Source organism: Emys orbicularis, chromosome 19, assembly GCF_028017835.1.
Source record: "Emys orbicularis isolate rEmyOrb1 chromosome 19, rEmyOrb1.hap1, whole genome shotgun sequence".
Taxonomy (NCBI): domain Eukaryota; kingdom Metazoa; phylum Chordata; order Testudines; family Emydidae; genus Emys; species Emys orbicularis.
The window spans coordinates 12741907-12756882 of record NC_088701.1 but is presented as its reverse complement, the minus strand read 5'-3'; the positions used below and the strand labels follow the sequence as shown (position 1 = coordinate 12756882).

The 14976-nt window shown below is 57.3% G+C and overlaps 1 protein-coding gene across 1 annotated transcript; it reads right to left on the bottom strand.

Annotated features, from left to right (window-relative positions):
- Positions 1-1441: 1441 nt before the first annotated feature.
- Positions 1442-14077, bottom strand: LOC135891593 (proline-rich protein 36-like). Its single transcript, XM_065419197.1, has 5 exons — positions 13645-14077; positions 12648-12702; positions 6893-7053; positions 3232-5823; positions 1442-1875 (listed from the first exon to the last, which is right to left on the bottom strand). Exons 1-5 carry the CDS (start codon positions 14075-14077, stop codon positions 1442-1444), a joined length of 3675 nt encoding a protein of 1224 aa, XP_065275269.1.
- Positions 14078-14976: the final 899 nt, after the last annotated feature.

Below are 14976 nucleotides of genomic sequence, written 5' to 3'. Positions count from 1 at the left end.
CAAGCAGCACCATAGAGGGAAGTGGGACTGAGCTGTTATGGTGGAGATGGCACCATGGTGCCTTCCTCTCTGCCACCAGGAGTCTGGACCTGGGCAGAGTCTTCTTGTAACCCAGCCTGCCCATAGACACAAGGGGCAAGCAGCTAGGGATTGCTAGGGTGCATGGCTACCACAAAACATGCCCCCTTGCCCCAGGCTCAGCCCCTGCAAGAGAGGAATTCCCAGCCCCCCTCCAAGCCTCTCCACCCCACTCTGCCGATGAACCTCCCCAACCCCCTGCACCCAGCCCCCACCTGAGGATCCAAGCCTTCAATCCACCCCCACCCCCCGGGCCTCTTTCAGCTACTGGAGTTGCAGCTGGCCAGCGGCAGTTAACGGAGACAGCAGATCTGTGCATAAAGGCTACACCCACAGCAGCAAAAAAAACCAAACAACCACCCCATATCCCCACAATGTAACAGCTGGAACATGAGCCAAGGCCTCTGCTCTCTTCCAACGCAGCAGGCAAATCATGTCAGAAACCACCCCCCATGCATGCAGCACACCCCCTTCCCCCATCAGCCCAGCTCCACGAGCACAGGAGGAAATTAAAGAACATTCATTGAAGAGTTAGGTCCAGGTTTAAGGCCATGTCATTCTTCCTCCCCTCCTCCTGCCACAGGCTAGACAGATCATGGACTCAACTGACCCACCATGGCCTTGAGAATGTCTTTGAGGGGGAAGAGCCACTGGGCAAAGAAAGCCCTGCCCCCCATGGCTTCGATTCTTCCAGCCACACCATGGGTGGTTGGCACTGTTCTCCTGAAGGAATGAGGCCTCCTGTAGCAGCGGGTGGGAAGGAGGTGACGAGATGGGCTTGGCTGTTTGAGAACTGGCTGGGAACTGCCCAACCCCTCTTCCAGCCTCTGCCAAAGAACCTGTAGATTTTAGATCTGTTATGGAGGCCACCAGGGCTAACAAATTAAAACGGTTTCTTGGGGGACCAGACTCAGGAGGTATATGGAGGACCGAGGGGGAGGGTTGCAAGAGAGAGTTTTGCCCATCCTGCCGTTAACCCTCCACCCCTTTGGCTGCAGGCTCTGGGAGCTCCATGGAGTTGGGGAGGGGATGAGATCAGAATTCAGAAATTTGAAACTGAAGTCAAGGACTCAGGGGAAGCAGCCAAGCCTCACCCCAGCACAAGTTCTTCCAGTTGCTGCCTCTGCCTGGTTACTTAGCCTCAACTTGGGAAGCCACTTGCTCCACTGTGGGCCAAGAGGTAGAAGGAAAGTTCTGCGTGGCTGGAACAGAGGTACTGGCCACCCCACCACGCTTGGTCCCCCAGAAAAGCCAAGGGAAGGAGAAGAGCAGATCACAGCAGGGATCTAAGCCACAACAGGCAGAGCCTTCACCCAGAGGAGGTGCGGGGAGGAGGGGGTGAAGCCGGTGCGGGTGGGGGAAGTCAGTGGAAGGTCTCCACCTCCACCACCGTCCAGTCGCCCTGGGGAGATGAGACGTCCTCGGGGGAGAAGCTGGTGACTGAGGTGATGCTGGCCCGAGACTCATCCAATGGTGACAGCAGGTCTGTCCACTTTCCGAGCTCCACCTCACTCATGACGGGGGCCCCTCTGCCCCCCACAGGTGCCTCCCCAGTGGAGGAGAAGAGCAGAGTCCGGCTGATCAGCTGCTGCATGACAGTTGCTTGGAGGCTGCCCAGGTGCAGGGGGGCCTTGTCACGGGGGACAGCAGGGGGGAGCTGGTAGTTCCCATCCTCCTCCTCCTCTTCTGGCACCTGCCCAGGGGTCTCTGCGCCTCCTTCCACCTCGTAAATGGTGGAGAGGATTTCAGGGGGGCAGGGCCCCCAGGAGAAGGGCCCCAGGCCAGCCCCGCTCTCACCTACAACAGGGCACAGGAGCATGGGTTGGAGAGAACTGCCCATGGGAGGGGTGTCAAGACGGACGAAGGAGAGACAGGGGGCACCAACAGGACAGACTGGCACAGGCACACACAGACAGGCAGGGAGAAGAGTCCAGGCAACATCCAGGGTTAGCCCATTCGATACCACCCCGACCAGGCAAGATGCCCAAAGCAGATTCAACTAGGAACTGGCTCCTGCTTCCCTGCCTATGGCTAGATCTTTGGGATGCCTCCATGGCAGAGATAGCCAGGCTGCCAGCAGCTGCCCAGGAGGGAGGCATGGTCTTGGGGGCAATAGCCTAAGCAGAGCAGCTAAGGAGAAGCGTAGATTAGGTCTATCTCCTACCAGCCATGAAGCTTTGATTTAAGCACAATGCAATGGGACCAACCTAGGCACAGCATCCTTTGGCTGTTAAAAAGTCATCTACTGTCTCCATGGCAACCACATCACGGAGGCTGGAGCTGCCCATAGAACTGGGCCTCAGATCATGGCAGTGGCCTGATCTCTGGGCTAGATCTGTCCAAGGGAAGGTACTAAAGCATCAGGTGCTCTAGTTCTCAAAAACTACAGTCTGTGGACCCAGGAAAGTTCCCTTGGACCAAAAGGTCCAGGAGATGAGGGCTGGTGGGGTCTAGAAAAGTCCGCCCACCACATGGTGGTCCAGGGAAGGCTTGAGATGCTCTCAGCCCCATGAAGAACTTCCATGTGATGGCCAAACTATCTTCTGGAGAACCCATGGCAACAGAAGGACTGTGGCTAAGGCCAGACGTTCTAGTCTGCTGCAAGGCTACAAACCAAGCGGTAAGACGTCAGCCATGACAGATGGCCGCTCCCTAGCCCCCACCCCAAATCTACTTGGCCCTGCTGCCAATCAACCCCCTCCCTCCCCCCCCAATCTGCCCTCCACAGTCCAGGCTAAGGAAGGGGTGGTAAGAGTCCTGCACAAAAATACAAACAGGCCAGGAGGTCAGATCCAGATAAGTGACTCTTTATTCAATGTACTGAAAGGCTAAAAAGTTTGGCCCCCAATCCCCCACCCCAAAAGGGAAGAACATTAAAACACAGACGGCTTCCCCCTAGGTGCCAGTGATCATGGGGGAGAGCCTGGTATTTTTGATCTAGACACAGAAAAATGTAGGCTATGACTGAGGGACTGTACAGAGATGTCAGACCCATCCGGCTAGGTGGGAGATACACTAGGAGAGGAGGGAGCGGGAACCACTGATGGGGGGATTCCCTTCAGCAGGAGACGCTATTGCACATGACTGAGTTAAGCTTTAAGGTACCGCGGCGTTGGCACTTGGACACACACGGCAGGCTGCTCTATACATTACCTGCCGCCGGGCCACGGGGAGCAGTGCCATAAGGCTGGGAGGCCAGCTCCTCCTCATCCGCCGAGCCCATCTGCAGGGGGCGCTCCAGCTGGCAGCCCCAGTCCCCGGGGAGGGAGATCTTGCCATGCTCTTCCGCCTCGGGGAGGCTGGCCGGCTCGGAGCCCTTGGGGATCTGGTCTCTGGTGCTCTCGGCCGAGTGCTCTTCGCTCTCCAGGGAGGAGAGGCCCGGGCTCTTCCCGCAGCTGTCAGTGGAGTGGAGGTGGAAGACGGCGTCGAAGGAGGTGGCCGAGTTGGTGGAGGCCGGCGTCCCGGTGCCAGCGTCACCCGAGCCCAGCTCCTCCAACTCCTCCAGGGACGGCTTACGGGGTGGGGATGGCGCCCGGAACACCAGAGGCTTGCCCATGGCAGGGAAGCCGGGCTCCTTCAGGAGGTCTCCATCCAGCTCCCCCTCCTCCTCGGAGGAGGACACTGTGGGCTCGGTGGGCGGGTCACCTAGGAGCTCGTCTGCTGGGAGGGTCTCTGCCTCGTCATCCCCCTTGTCCATGTGGATCCCCAGGTCCTGCTCCCCTGGCAGGTCCTCCAGGGGGCTGCGGGGGAAGCTCTGTTCTAGCTTCTCGTCCGACTTGGACTCCACACCGGAGCTGCTGTCGTAATCCCGCAGCTCCTCCGGGGTGCTGGTCTCGCTGCTGCTCTTGCCAGCCAGGTCGGGGCCGCTCAGCGTGCTGGACTTGGAGCGGCTCTTGGACGGCCCCTCCGACTCGGCGCTACTGGACGACAGCTGCCCTGGGGGCGGGGGGCGTTGGGCCGGCTCCTGCGGCAGCTCCAGGCTCTTCAGGGGCAGGCTCTGAGGCTTGTGCACAGTCACCTCGGGACCCAGTGGTGACTCCAGTTGGGCACGTGGCTCCAGGTCCTCCAGCACATCAGCCCCACCCTTCAGTGGGGGCTCCCCCTCCGTGGGCCCCACCTCGGCAACGTCTCCAGGAGAACGTAGGCAGGTGCATTGCAGCTCGGCTTCCTCAAGGCTGCTTAAGGTGACTCCGGCCAGCTCAGCACCAGGGAGGGACATGCCGGGAGAAGCGACACTGGGTTGGTCTTCAGGGCCCTTGCTGTCCTCAGGGAGCTGTTCTGTGGGGGGAACAGCTTCCTCTGGCTCATGCCCCGCACGGACAGGCTCTCCGCTGAGCCCCTCTATCCCCTGGGAAACAGCCGCTGCCTCCTCTGTACTAGTCACTCCTTCGGCATCCAGATCCCCCATCTTCCCGGAGCCCCTGCAAGCGCCCTGGGTTCCTCTCTCCAGGGGAAGAGCATCCTGGGTCTCCTGTCCACGCCCTGGCGGGGTCAGAGAGACACTCCCATCCCTCTCCTCTCTCAGCTCCACGGCTCCTGGCTCTGCCACATCTTCTGGGGAGGAACCCTCCAGGCCAACCTGAGGAAGCGAGTCCATCTCGTGCGTCAACCACTCTGCCTCTGGCTCATCCGGCAGCTCTTCCTCCCGCTCTCCCCCTCGCAGAAGCTCTGCCGGGTGCTTCGGTGACCCGCAGGGAGATCGCTGTCCCCCTGTGCCACCCCGAGGGGCCTCTTTGCTGAGGGGCAGCATCTGGGAGGCCCCAGCTGGGCAGGAGGAATCCAGCTGGGCTGGGGCCAGGCAGGTCACGTCTTGAGCTGCTCTTCCTTTGCCTTCCGGCCACAAGTCTAGGTGCTCAGCCCCCATTGGGGCTTCCTGGCAGGGCAATGGTTCCCCCTGGGCTGCTGGGCCAGTCTCACAGGGGTCTAGAAGCATAGATGGGGTGTCCACCAGGCTCTGCTCTCCCTGGGGTTGGAGTGTCACATCAGGGAGCTCTGTGCCTGCTGGGGGCAGCATCTCCCTGGGAGGAGAGCCCACCCCTTGTGGTGGGGAGAGACCGGTCAGCTGCTGTTCTGCAGGACAGCTCTCTTGGTGGGATAGAGGGTTGGCAGCCACCAGCTCTGGGCCAGATGAGCCTCCTCCTTCCTGGGGTGCTCCACCTCCAACCACCCCTTCCAGGTCCCTGGCAGGTGTTTGTTCTGCTCCCGGCACCTCTGGCCTATAGCTCTCGGGAGCATCCCCATCTGCAGGGACCGGCTTGGGCAGGACCGGGCCCACCTCCGGTGTTAATCCTTTCTCATCCAGAGGCCTCACATCGCCCTCGGGGGCTACCCTTTCTGTGCCAGGCAGGACATCAGGAGAGGCCAAAAGGACATTGGCAGCAGCTTCCTTGGCCTCTCCCTGTCCTGGGGAAAGCAGCTTTTTCCTGGGCACAGGCACTGGCTCCAGGTTGTAGCTAGCCTCTTTCTTAGGGGGCTTCTTGCCAGGGCTCCCAGCGGATAACTTCTTCAGGGTGGAGGCCGCTGCTCTCTGTGGGGTGGCAGGATGGCTGCCCCCTGCCTTGGGAGGGGTCTTCGGCCCCTTTGGCTTCTCCAAGGCCTTGGGAGTGGCAGGAACTGGGTGGCTCTTGGCCTTGGGCTCTGCCGGGAGCTTGGCTTTGGACATCTTGGCCGGGCCAGCAATCTTGTTGAGGGTGGGGTTCGAGCCAGACAGCCTGGCCCTGGAGACGGGGGCAGCTCTGACGAGGTCTGTAAGGGACAAGAAAGAAGCCAGGTCTCAGGGCCAGGCCCTAGATTTATAGCCAATTGGAAGTGCCTTCTGGGGTAACAGCCAAGCCAACAGAGGGCACTGTGAGCTGCTGCAGCACCCTGGGAAAGCCACTGGCTCCTGCTAGAGTGGCCCAATTCCCACCTCACTCCATGGGGCAAGGATAGAGCAGGCTTTAAGCCACCTTGGTGGTGGTCCTAGTGATGGCCCTGTCCCCAGAGTAACTGGGAGCAGCCACGGGGCTGCTCCAACTCATGCACTGCCTTTGGAGATGAGACAATATCCCTAGTGCAGTGCACTCCAGCTGCATCCCTAATGCCCAGGGCTGGGAGCAGAGCCCTGGGGTCTGCTCCATGCTGGCTGGGGTCCCCATCCCCCCAGCATGGTGGGCAGGGGGAGAGACTCTCCGAGGAGCTGAGTCCTGAGCAGCATGCAGGGGCACTGGGGTAACAAAGTGGGGGGTGGAGCTCGTTCCTCAGACGTCCCACCACCGGTTGAGTGAATGGCAGCAGCACGCTGCCCTTTGCTACAGCAGATGGGCCACCCCCACTCCTGCCCAGAGTCGGGGCAGCCTGGTGTCCAAAGCAGGCAACCTACGAATACACCTCGCTCCTTTCCCCAGGCACCCTCCCATGGGATCCAACCAGACACTGAATCTCAGATGCCCTGGCTGCCCACACTGTGGAGTCACCGTAGCTTGCTGGTGTCAGATCTAAGGGCACGTCTTCACTACCCGCCGGATCGGCGGGTAGCAATCGGTCTATCGGGGATCGACTTATCGCATCTAGTGAAGACGCGATAAAATCGATCCCTGATCGCTCTGCCGTCGACTCCAGAAATCCACCGCGGCAAGAGGCAGCAGCGGAGTCGACGGCGGCGCGGCAGCGGTCGACTTGCCGCCGTCCTCACAGCCAGGTAAGTCGACCTAAAATACGCCACTTCAGCTATGCTATTCACGTAGCTGAAGTGGCGTATCTTAGGTTGACCCCCCACTGTAGTGTAGACCTAGCCTAAGCCACCAACCAATGCTTAGTCGTGAGGCACCTGTACCTTTCTTTGCAGAGGCGGTGGTGTTTTTCTGCTGCTGTGGTACTGCTGAGGCCTGGCCACCAGGTGGCGCCATCTGTTTAGGTTTGGCCATGGCTGGTTTGTTACTGGTCAGGGCTCTGGTGGAGACCTGTGTGGTGTCCTTCGTCCCTGGAGCAGGGGGTCTGAAACCAGAACTGAGAGGGGTGAAGAGATAGAGAAGCCACTATGTTTGTCTCATGCAGTCAATAGAGACGGGTCCATGTCACACCCTGAATACCTAGCTCTTCTACACACTTCTCCCACACAGAGCTCAAAGCCCTGTTCTCCCCACTCTACAGATGGGGAAACTGAGGCACAAGGCAGGGCAGTGACTTGCCCAAGGTCACCCAGCAAGTCAATGGCAGAGCTAGGAATAGAACCCAGGTTGCCTAAGAGCCAGTCCTGCGCTCCATCCACCAGAGGGACCAAGCTGGTACAGCCCTGGGGATGCCAGGACAAACTCCCCCAGTGCACACACTGCTGTACCGCAAAGGGACCGCACAGTACCAGCCTGCAGGGCTTGGAGACGGATATTCCCCACCCTGACTGGCTGACTCCTTGCTCCCCGACTAGCTCGAGCAGAGGTTCCTGTCACTGTAGCATCTGAGCACCTCACCTTCTTTACTGCTGTTACTCCAATGTACCCAGGAGGGGAAATTGAGGCAAAGGGGACAAAGTGACTTGCTCAATCTCACACAGGGAGACTGGTGGTGGTGCTGGGAATGGAACCCAGGTGTCGAGTCCCCAGCTAGCGTTCTAGCCACTGGGCCGTCCTTTCCTTTCTCCACCTACAGGCAGTTGGTCACCTGCCAAACAAATCCAAGCCATCCAGGCCCTTCGCCAGCACAGCCCGGCAGCTTAGGGGATCTGAATGGAGGCCACGTTCTGCAAGTAGAGGCTCACCCTCTGGAGAGCTCTGACTGGTGCCCCTCATCACCCCCTTTGTCTCCCAGCTGCAAGCCCCCTCGGCAGGCAGGACCTACCGCTGCTGCAGCGCCTCTGAACACAGCTGCTGAGTCCATCGGGCTTGGGGTTACACTAAAACCCCTTCTGAACCACAGCCCATTAGCCCCACCAAATCCACACTGAAGGGCAGCTTGCCAGGCCTCCCCAGTGAGCCAGAGCCCTGGCCTCCCCACAGTGCTGGGCTCAGGGTTTGAGAGAGAAAAACGTGAAGAATGTTTGAAGTCACAGTCAAAGCAGAGTTTCCTGCTAACCTGCTGGGTGTGGTGCTGAGAGCCCTCTAGCCCAGGGGTGGGTAAACCACGGCCCGCAGGCCGGATCTGGCCTGTCAGGGCTTTGGATCCTGCCCCCAGGATTGCCACCCCTGTGGTACCGCGGGTCCTGCGCCGCTCCCAGAAGCGGCCGGCACCACGTCCCTGCAGCCCCTGGGGGAGGGGTGGCGGCAGAGGGCTCCGCATGCTGCTCTCATCTGTGAGTACTGCCCACCCACCCCACCCCCAAGCTCCCATTGGCTGGGAACAGGGAACCGTGGCCAATGGGAGCTTCGGGGGAGGGACCCACAGGCAAGGGCAGTGCCCGGAGACCCTCTGCCCCCTCTCCCCCAGGGGCAGCAGGGACATGGTGCTGGCCACTTCCGGGAGCGGCGCGGGGCCAAGGCAGGCAGGCAGGGAGCCTGCCCTGGCCCCATGTGTGCTGCTGCCACCCCGGAGCCGCTCCAGGTAAGCGGCACCGGGCTGGAATCTGCACCTGAACCCCTCCTGCACCCCACACCTCAACCCCCTTCCCTGAGCCCCCTGCACCCCCAACCCCCTGCCCTGAGCCCCCTCATGCTCCCTGCAGCCCTCCTGCACCTCAACCCCCTGACCTGAGCCCCTTCCTGCACACCACACCCCCTCACACACCCCAACCCCCTGCCCCAGCCCTACATTCAATTTCCCCACCCAGATGTGGCCCTTGGGCCAAAAAGTTTGCCCACCCCTGCTCTAACCCCACCAGCGCACTGGGAAACAAAACTGACTATCCACTCAAGTGAAACTGACAAGCTTGACTCATCTCAGGAGAGTGAAATTGAGCAGCCAGCACTAACTGCAATGAAAGACACTCACCCCAGTCATCCTAGATTAAATGCCCCACCTGTGGTCCTTTACACCAATGCAAGAGTGCTACCAGACTAGAACAGCATCCGGTCTGCGTGGCAGTCCAGAACCGCTTGAGTCTCACTGAACTTCCCCCAACCCCCATCCCTAGGCCCACAAAGCTGCAAGACTCCCTCATCAACCTCCTCCTGGGGCTGACCAAGATCATAAAATCAGAGAATCAGAGAATATCAGGGTCGGAAGGGACCTCAGGAGGTTTTAGTCCAACCCCCTGCTCAAAGCAGGACCAATTCCCAACTAAATTATCCCAGCCAGGGCTTTGTCACGCCTGACCTTAAAAACCTTTAAGGAAGGAGATTCCACCACCTCCCTAGGTAACCCATTCCAGTGCTTCACCACCCTCAGTGAAAAAGTTTTTCCTAATATCCAACCTAAACCTCCCCAACTGCAACTTGAGACCATTACTCCTTGTTCTGTCATCAGGTACCACTGAGAACAGTCTAGATCCAGCTTCTTTGGAACCCCTTTCAGGTAGTTGAAAGCAGCTATCAAATCCCCCCTCATTCTTCTCTTCTGGAGACTAAACAATCCCAGTTCCCTCAGCCTCTCCTCATAAGTCATGTGCTCCAGCCCCCCAATCTTTTTTGTTGCCCTCCGCTGGACTCTTTCCAATTTTTCCACATCCTTCTTGTAGTGTGGGGCCCAAAACTGGACACAGTACTCCAGATGAGGCCTCACCAATGTCGAATAGAGGGGAAGGATCACGTCCCTCAATCTGTTGGCAATGCCCCAACTTATACAGCCCAAAATGCCGTTAGCCTTCTTGGCAACAAGGGCACACTGTTGACTCATATACAGCTTCTCGTCCACTGTAACCCCTAGGTCCTTTTCTGCAGAACTGCTTCCTAGCCATTCGGTCCCTAGCCTGTAACAGGGCATGGGATTCTTCCGTCCTAAGTGCAGGACTCTGCACTTGTCCTTGTTGAACCTCATCAGGTTTCTTTTGGCTCAATCCTCTAAGATGGCCCTGAATCAGCCCAGGAGGAAGCTGGACAGGGAGGTGCACTGCAACAGTGGGGCCTATTTCCACTCCCACTGGTATCCTGTCTCCAGGCAGAGTTGCTCCTTCACAGAGCAGCAGGTGCTGGCCAGGGTTCTCTGCTCAGAGTCCCTGTCGGGTGCCCTCATTTTGACCTTCCCCCCCATCCCTGTTTTCACAGGGCTGGAAGGGAGCTCAAGAAGTCATCAAGTCCCTGCCCCAGTGTAAGGGGCTGACCAGTACACCTAGACCATCCCTTACAGCTGTTCTTAAAACCCTCCAGTGACATGGATTCTACAAACCTCCTTTGGAAGCGTGTTCCAGATCTTTAATCTAATTGTTCAGCGTAGTTAAGCTTTTCCTAATATCTAACCTAAATCTCCCTTGCTGCAGATTAAGGCAATTACTTCTCATCCTACCTCCAGTGGACATGGAGAACAATCGATCCCAGTCCTCTCTCTAACAGCCCTTCCCGTATTTGAAGACCATTGTCTGGTTCCCCCTCAGTTTTCTTTTCTCAGACTAAACACGTCCAGTTTTTTAACCTTTCCACACAGGGCAGGTTTTCTAAACCTTTGATCATTTGTGTTGCTCTTCTCTGGATTCTTTCTAATTTGTCCACATCTTTCTTAAAGCGCAGTGCCCAGAACTGGACACAGGACTCCAGCTGAGGCCTCCTCAGTGCCGAGCAAAGCTGGACAGTTACATCCAACACTCCTGTTAGTACACACCAGAATGATATTAGCCTTTTTTACAACTGCATCACATTGTTGACACTCAATTTGTAATCCGCTATAAGCCCAGATCCTTTACAGCAGAATGACCACCTAGCCAGTTATTCTCCATTTTGTAGTTGGGCATTTGATTTTTCCTTCCTAAGTGAAGTACTTTGCATGTGTCTTTACTAAAATTCATCTTGTTGAATTCAGACCAATCCTCCAATTTGTCATGGTCATTTCAGACTCTAATCCTCTCCTTCAAAGTGCCTGCAACCCCCCGTTTGGTGTCATGTGCAAATTTTATAAGCTTACTCTCCTCTCCATGATCCAAATCATGAAAATACTGATGAGTACCAGACCCAAAACTAACCACTGCAGGACACCACACCATTGGAACTACTCTGAGTACCATCTTTCAACCAGTTTCGCACCCACCTTTCCCTAGTTTGCTTATGAGAGAGGATCACATGGGACTGTGCCAAAAGCCTCACTAAAAATCAAGATACACCATGTCTATGGCTTTCCCGCCACCCACTAGGCCAGAATGGGTTAATGGATTTTAAGTGAGGGGGATGAACCATTGGTACAGCTTCCCAAGGGGTGTGGTGGTTTCTCCATCACTGGAGCTCTTTAAAAAAAACCAAGCCTGGATGTTTTTCTAAGGACGCTCTCTAGTTCAGCCACAGCTACTGCGTCCGGGGACTCCTGTGTTGTGCAGCACACGAGCACAGTGGTCTCCTCTAGCCTTCCATGGAGAAAAGCAGCAGCTATTTCTTGTCATCTCTTTGGCTTGTTACACAACATGAAGAAAGCCACCGTTGGGTCCCAGATAAGCCTGTTTCCCAACTATGAACACAACATGCCAGGGCTAGTCACCTATGGCCTGCTGCTCTAACAGCTTTCAAAACCTAGGACACCATGGGAGCCAGTAGTCCAAAGGGACACTGTCCTGTTCCCATACGCTACAATTACCACCATCTAGGCTGCATAAACGCAGGCCAGATAACTCACTTGGTGCTTTGTGCATCAGGCAGGTTCACGTCTATCTGAGCCAACGCATCTCTTGTAGAAAGACATCCAGGCTCAATTTGGAGGGATGGAGAATCTCCCACAGCCCTACATGAACGGCCCCAGTGTTCTCAGGGCTAAAAATTCACACTTCATGGCTAATCGGAATTTGGCCAGCTTCAGCTTCATTGATCTCATTCGGACTTTGGCTGCTAGATTAGAGAGTCATCTACTACCAGAAGTCTCCTCCCCCCTTAGGGCCACTGGAATATTTTTGTCTCATGATATGCAGAACCACAGTTCATCTCCAACAGGAGGCATTTACTGAACTGCAGACAAGCCTTCACTTAGCTTGTGTCCCACTTCTGTCTCCGTTGTTTACCAGGGACCACTCCCTGCCTGGAACACTGTGCAGCTAAGGGACATCTAGTGGCTGAACAACATACTGCCAGCGAACATCCCACCACTCACTAATGAGAGAGAAAATTCAGAAAAGGTCTCTAACACAGAGTCTGTTTCCGTCTCATCTCAGGCTCTCCCAGGAGCTGCCTCTGATCTGGGACTGTTTTCCTCTGGGAGTTCCCCTAGTTTCAGTGACTCCTGCTACCATCCCTTCTCATGCTGTTATTAGTGTGATTACATCTGATCACATTAGATCAGGTACCACACACACCCTGCACGTGCCACTGCTTGCTCCAAGCGGGCTGGGGGTCCCAAAGGCAGTACCTTGATTGGTCAGGAGCCATCCCACATGGAAATCTCATCCAGACCCCAAAAGCCAGCCTTCCCAGCCCCACCATATGCCCCCTGCTAGGTATCCTGGGGCAGGTTCTTTACCCAGTCCCTCCCACATCTATCCCCATAGTATCAGGAGCAGCCAGCGTGCAGCCGCAGGCAACTCCATACCATACCTGGAAGGCTTGGCCGATTCTGGTTTCTCAGGCTTCACTGAGGCCGACTTTGGGACTAGAAACAGGAAGAGAGAGAGAGAGAGAGAGACCGACAGCTTCAGCGCCAGGAGACGGGAGGTTACTGACGAGGCAACTGGGCAGGTAGGTTAGTGCCAGGGGAACGGGAGTCCCAGCTCTGGGATCCAAGGAGTCAGGGCACACAGGAGGGGGCAGCGCCAGCTTCCCCATCAATGCAGTTGTTCTACCCTCCCTGGAACGGGATTCAGGCTTGGCCCCTCCTAAGACTGGCCTCGCTGGCAGAGGGGCTAGACCCCATGGCCATGGGAGGACAGGCACCATGACCTGCCACACTCGCTGCACGCAGGGGCCTCTCAACCACCCTGGCTATCACTGGTGCAGGGGAAACCAGCAGTTCTATTCCACTCCCCAAAGCCAGGTTGGGGTGTGTGGGGGGGGGGGAGGGAAAGACTAAGGGGACCCTCCCCGTTAAGTGCTTTACCAATCGTGCCATAGCAGGGCATTGCCCTGCCCCTAAAGCCAGACAGGATGCCACAGCCTGGCTCCCTTATCAGCAACGCCAACCCCGCACCCCAGTCTGTCAGAGCCCTGCCAGGTGTTTTATCGGGGGGGTTCTGATCACAGCCCAGCATGCTCCTCCCCCCTTCGCTATAGATTCACAGTGAGATCCCCCCCTCCAGCCACTCTCCCCCCCCTTAGCAGGGGAATCTCCCTACAGCCTATCAGCCCACAGGGGCCTTAACCACCCTGGCTCAGGACAAGGGACTCAGGAACAGGCCCTAAGGCACCTGTAGGCCTCAGGGATACCAGCCTGGTGCCACCCACTAGGGTTGCCAATTTGGGTTGGACGTATTCCTGGAGGTTTCACCACATGACAATCTTTAATTAAAGATTGGACTTTTTATGTCCTGGAGACTCCAGGACAATCCTGGAGGGTTGGCAACCCTTCCTGCTGTTGGCGGGAAGGCGAGGAACATACCCAAGGCCATGGTTGGAACTGTCGTCTTCCTCACGCCCTTCGGCTGCCCGGCCTTGCCCGGCCCAGCCTTCTCCGGAGGCTTTGCCCCGCTCTCACCCGCTGGCTTCCTGGCCACTGTTTTGGCCGGAGTGGGCTTGGCAGAGGCAGCACCAGCTTTGGGTGCTGATGCTGCTGCTGGCAGCTTCCTCTGCGAGGCTTCGGCCTTCGGGGGCACCCCATTGCTGAGCAGCTTGGCGCCACCACATGGGGCCGTGGGCGGGCGGGCGTGGTCAGTCACAGGCCGCCTAGCTCCAGAGACGGGGGCTGATCTCACAGCGTTCTTGGCAGGCTTGGGTTTTGCTGCAGGCTGGCCAGCTGCTGCCCCTTTCCCAGCGGTTGCCGTGCCATTGGTCTGGGGAGGGGGGACCCCATTGGCAGTAGCTTTGCCATCCATCTTGTCCCACCCAGGTGCTGGGCAGACCGTCTGCCCCCTCCGCGGTGATGGAGAACAGCCAAATCCTCCTCTGCCGCCGAGCTAGGACTGAAAGAGACAGATGTTAATTGCAGAGGGACCAATTCCACCCCACTCTGCAGCACCACCAACTAAAGCTTTGCCTCCCCATTGCTCTCCGGGAGGGAAATCGCTACTAGTCCAGAGCTCAAACCTACTAGCCAGGGACAGAGCTGAAAGATCAGCCCCCAGCAGCACACCAGGTCAGAAGCCCTGACCTCCCCAGACCTGATGGGAAAGGCCCATCCCCGCACTTTGTCCATTGATCCCCATCTTCCCTGGCCACCTCTGGCTAGTAGCATCTGAAGCATTCCAAGCACCAGGAAGAGGGGATCTCCCCCACCAGGTCCCTTAACAGTGGGTTGTCTTATACCCTCCCCCTCCCCCCATCCCCCATGAATAGCTCCAGCCCTGACATCCTCCTCCTGCTCAGCCTTGCCAAGGGGCACAAAGCAGAGTGCCGGTCACTTTCATGGGTGCCCATGGGCAGAGCAGCTGTGAAACTGACTAGAGCCCACACAGGTCTCTATGGTTAGGCAGAACCATGAGCAGCAGGGGCAGCACAGAGCTGCCTGCAGGTTCAGGAAGGTAGTGCTGCATTGGGAAAGACTTACAGCCTTAAGCACAAGATTCACTTAAAATACAAAGTTAAATTCTGCAGCAATTGATGTCTCAACTGCCCGTCCCTCCACACAGGAAGGGTTCCCACTCTTTTGGAGCTCTGGACTCCGAGATCTCAGAGCATTTTGAGGATAAATTTCATTCAATCTGTAAACCCCATCCCCTGCAAGACAGGCCAGCTTCATCCCTATTTCACAGCTGGGGAAACCAAGGCACTGCCA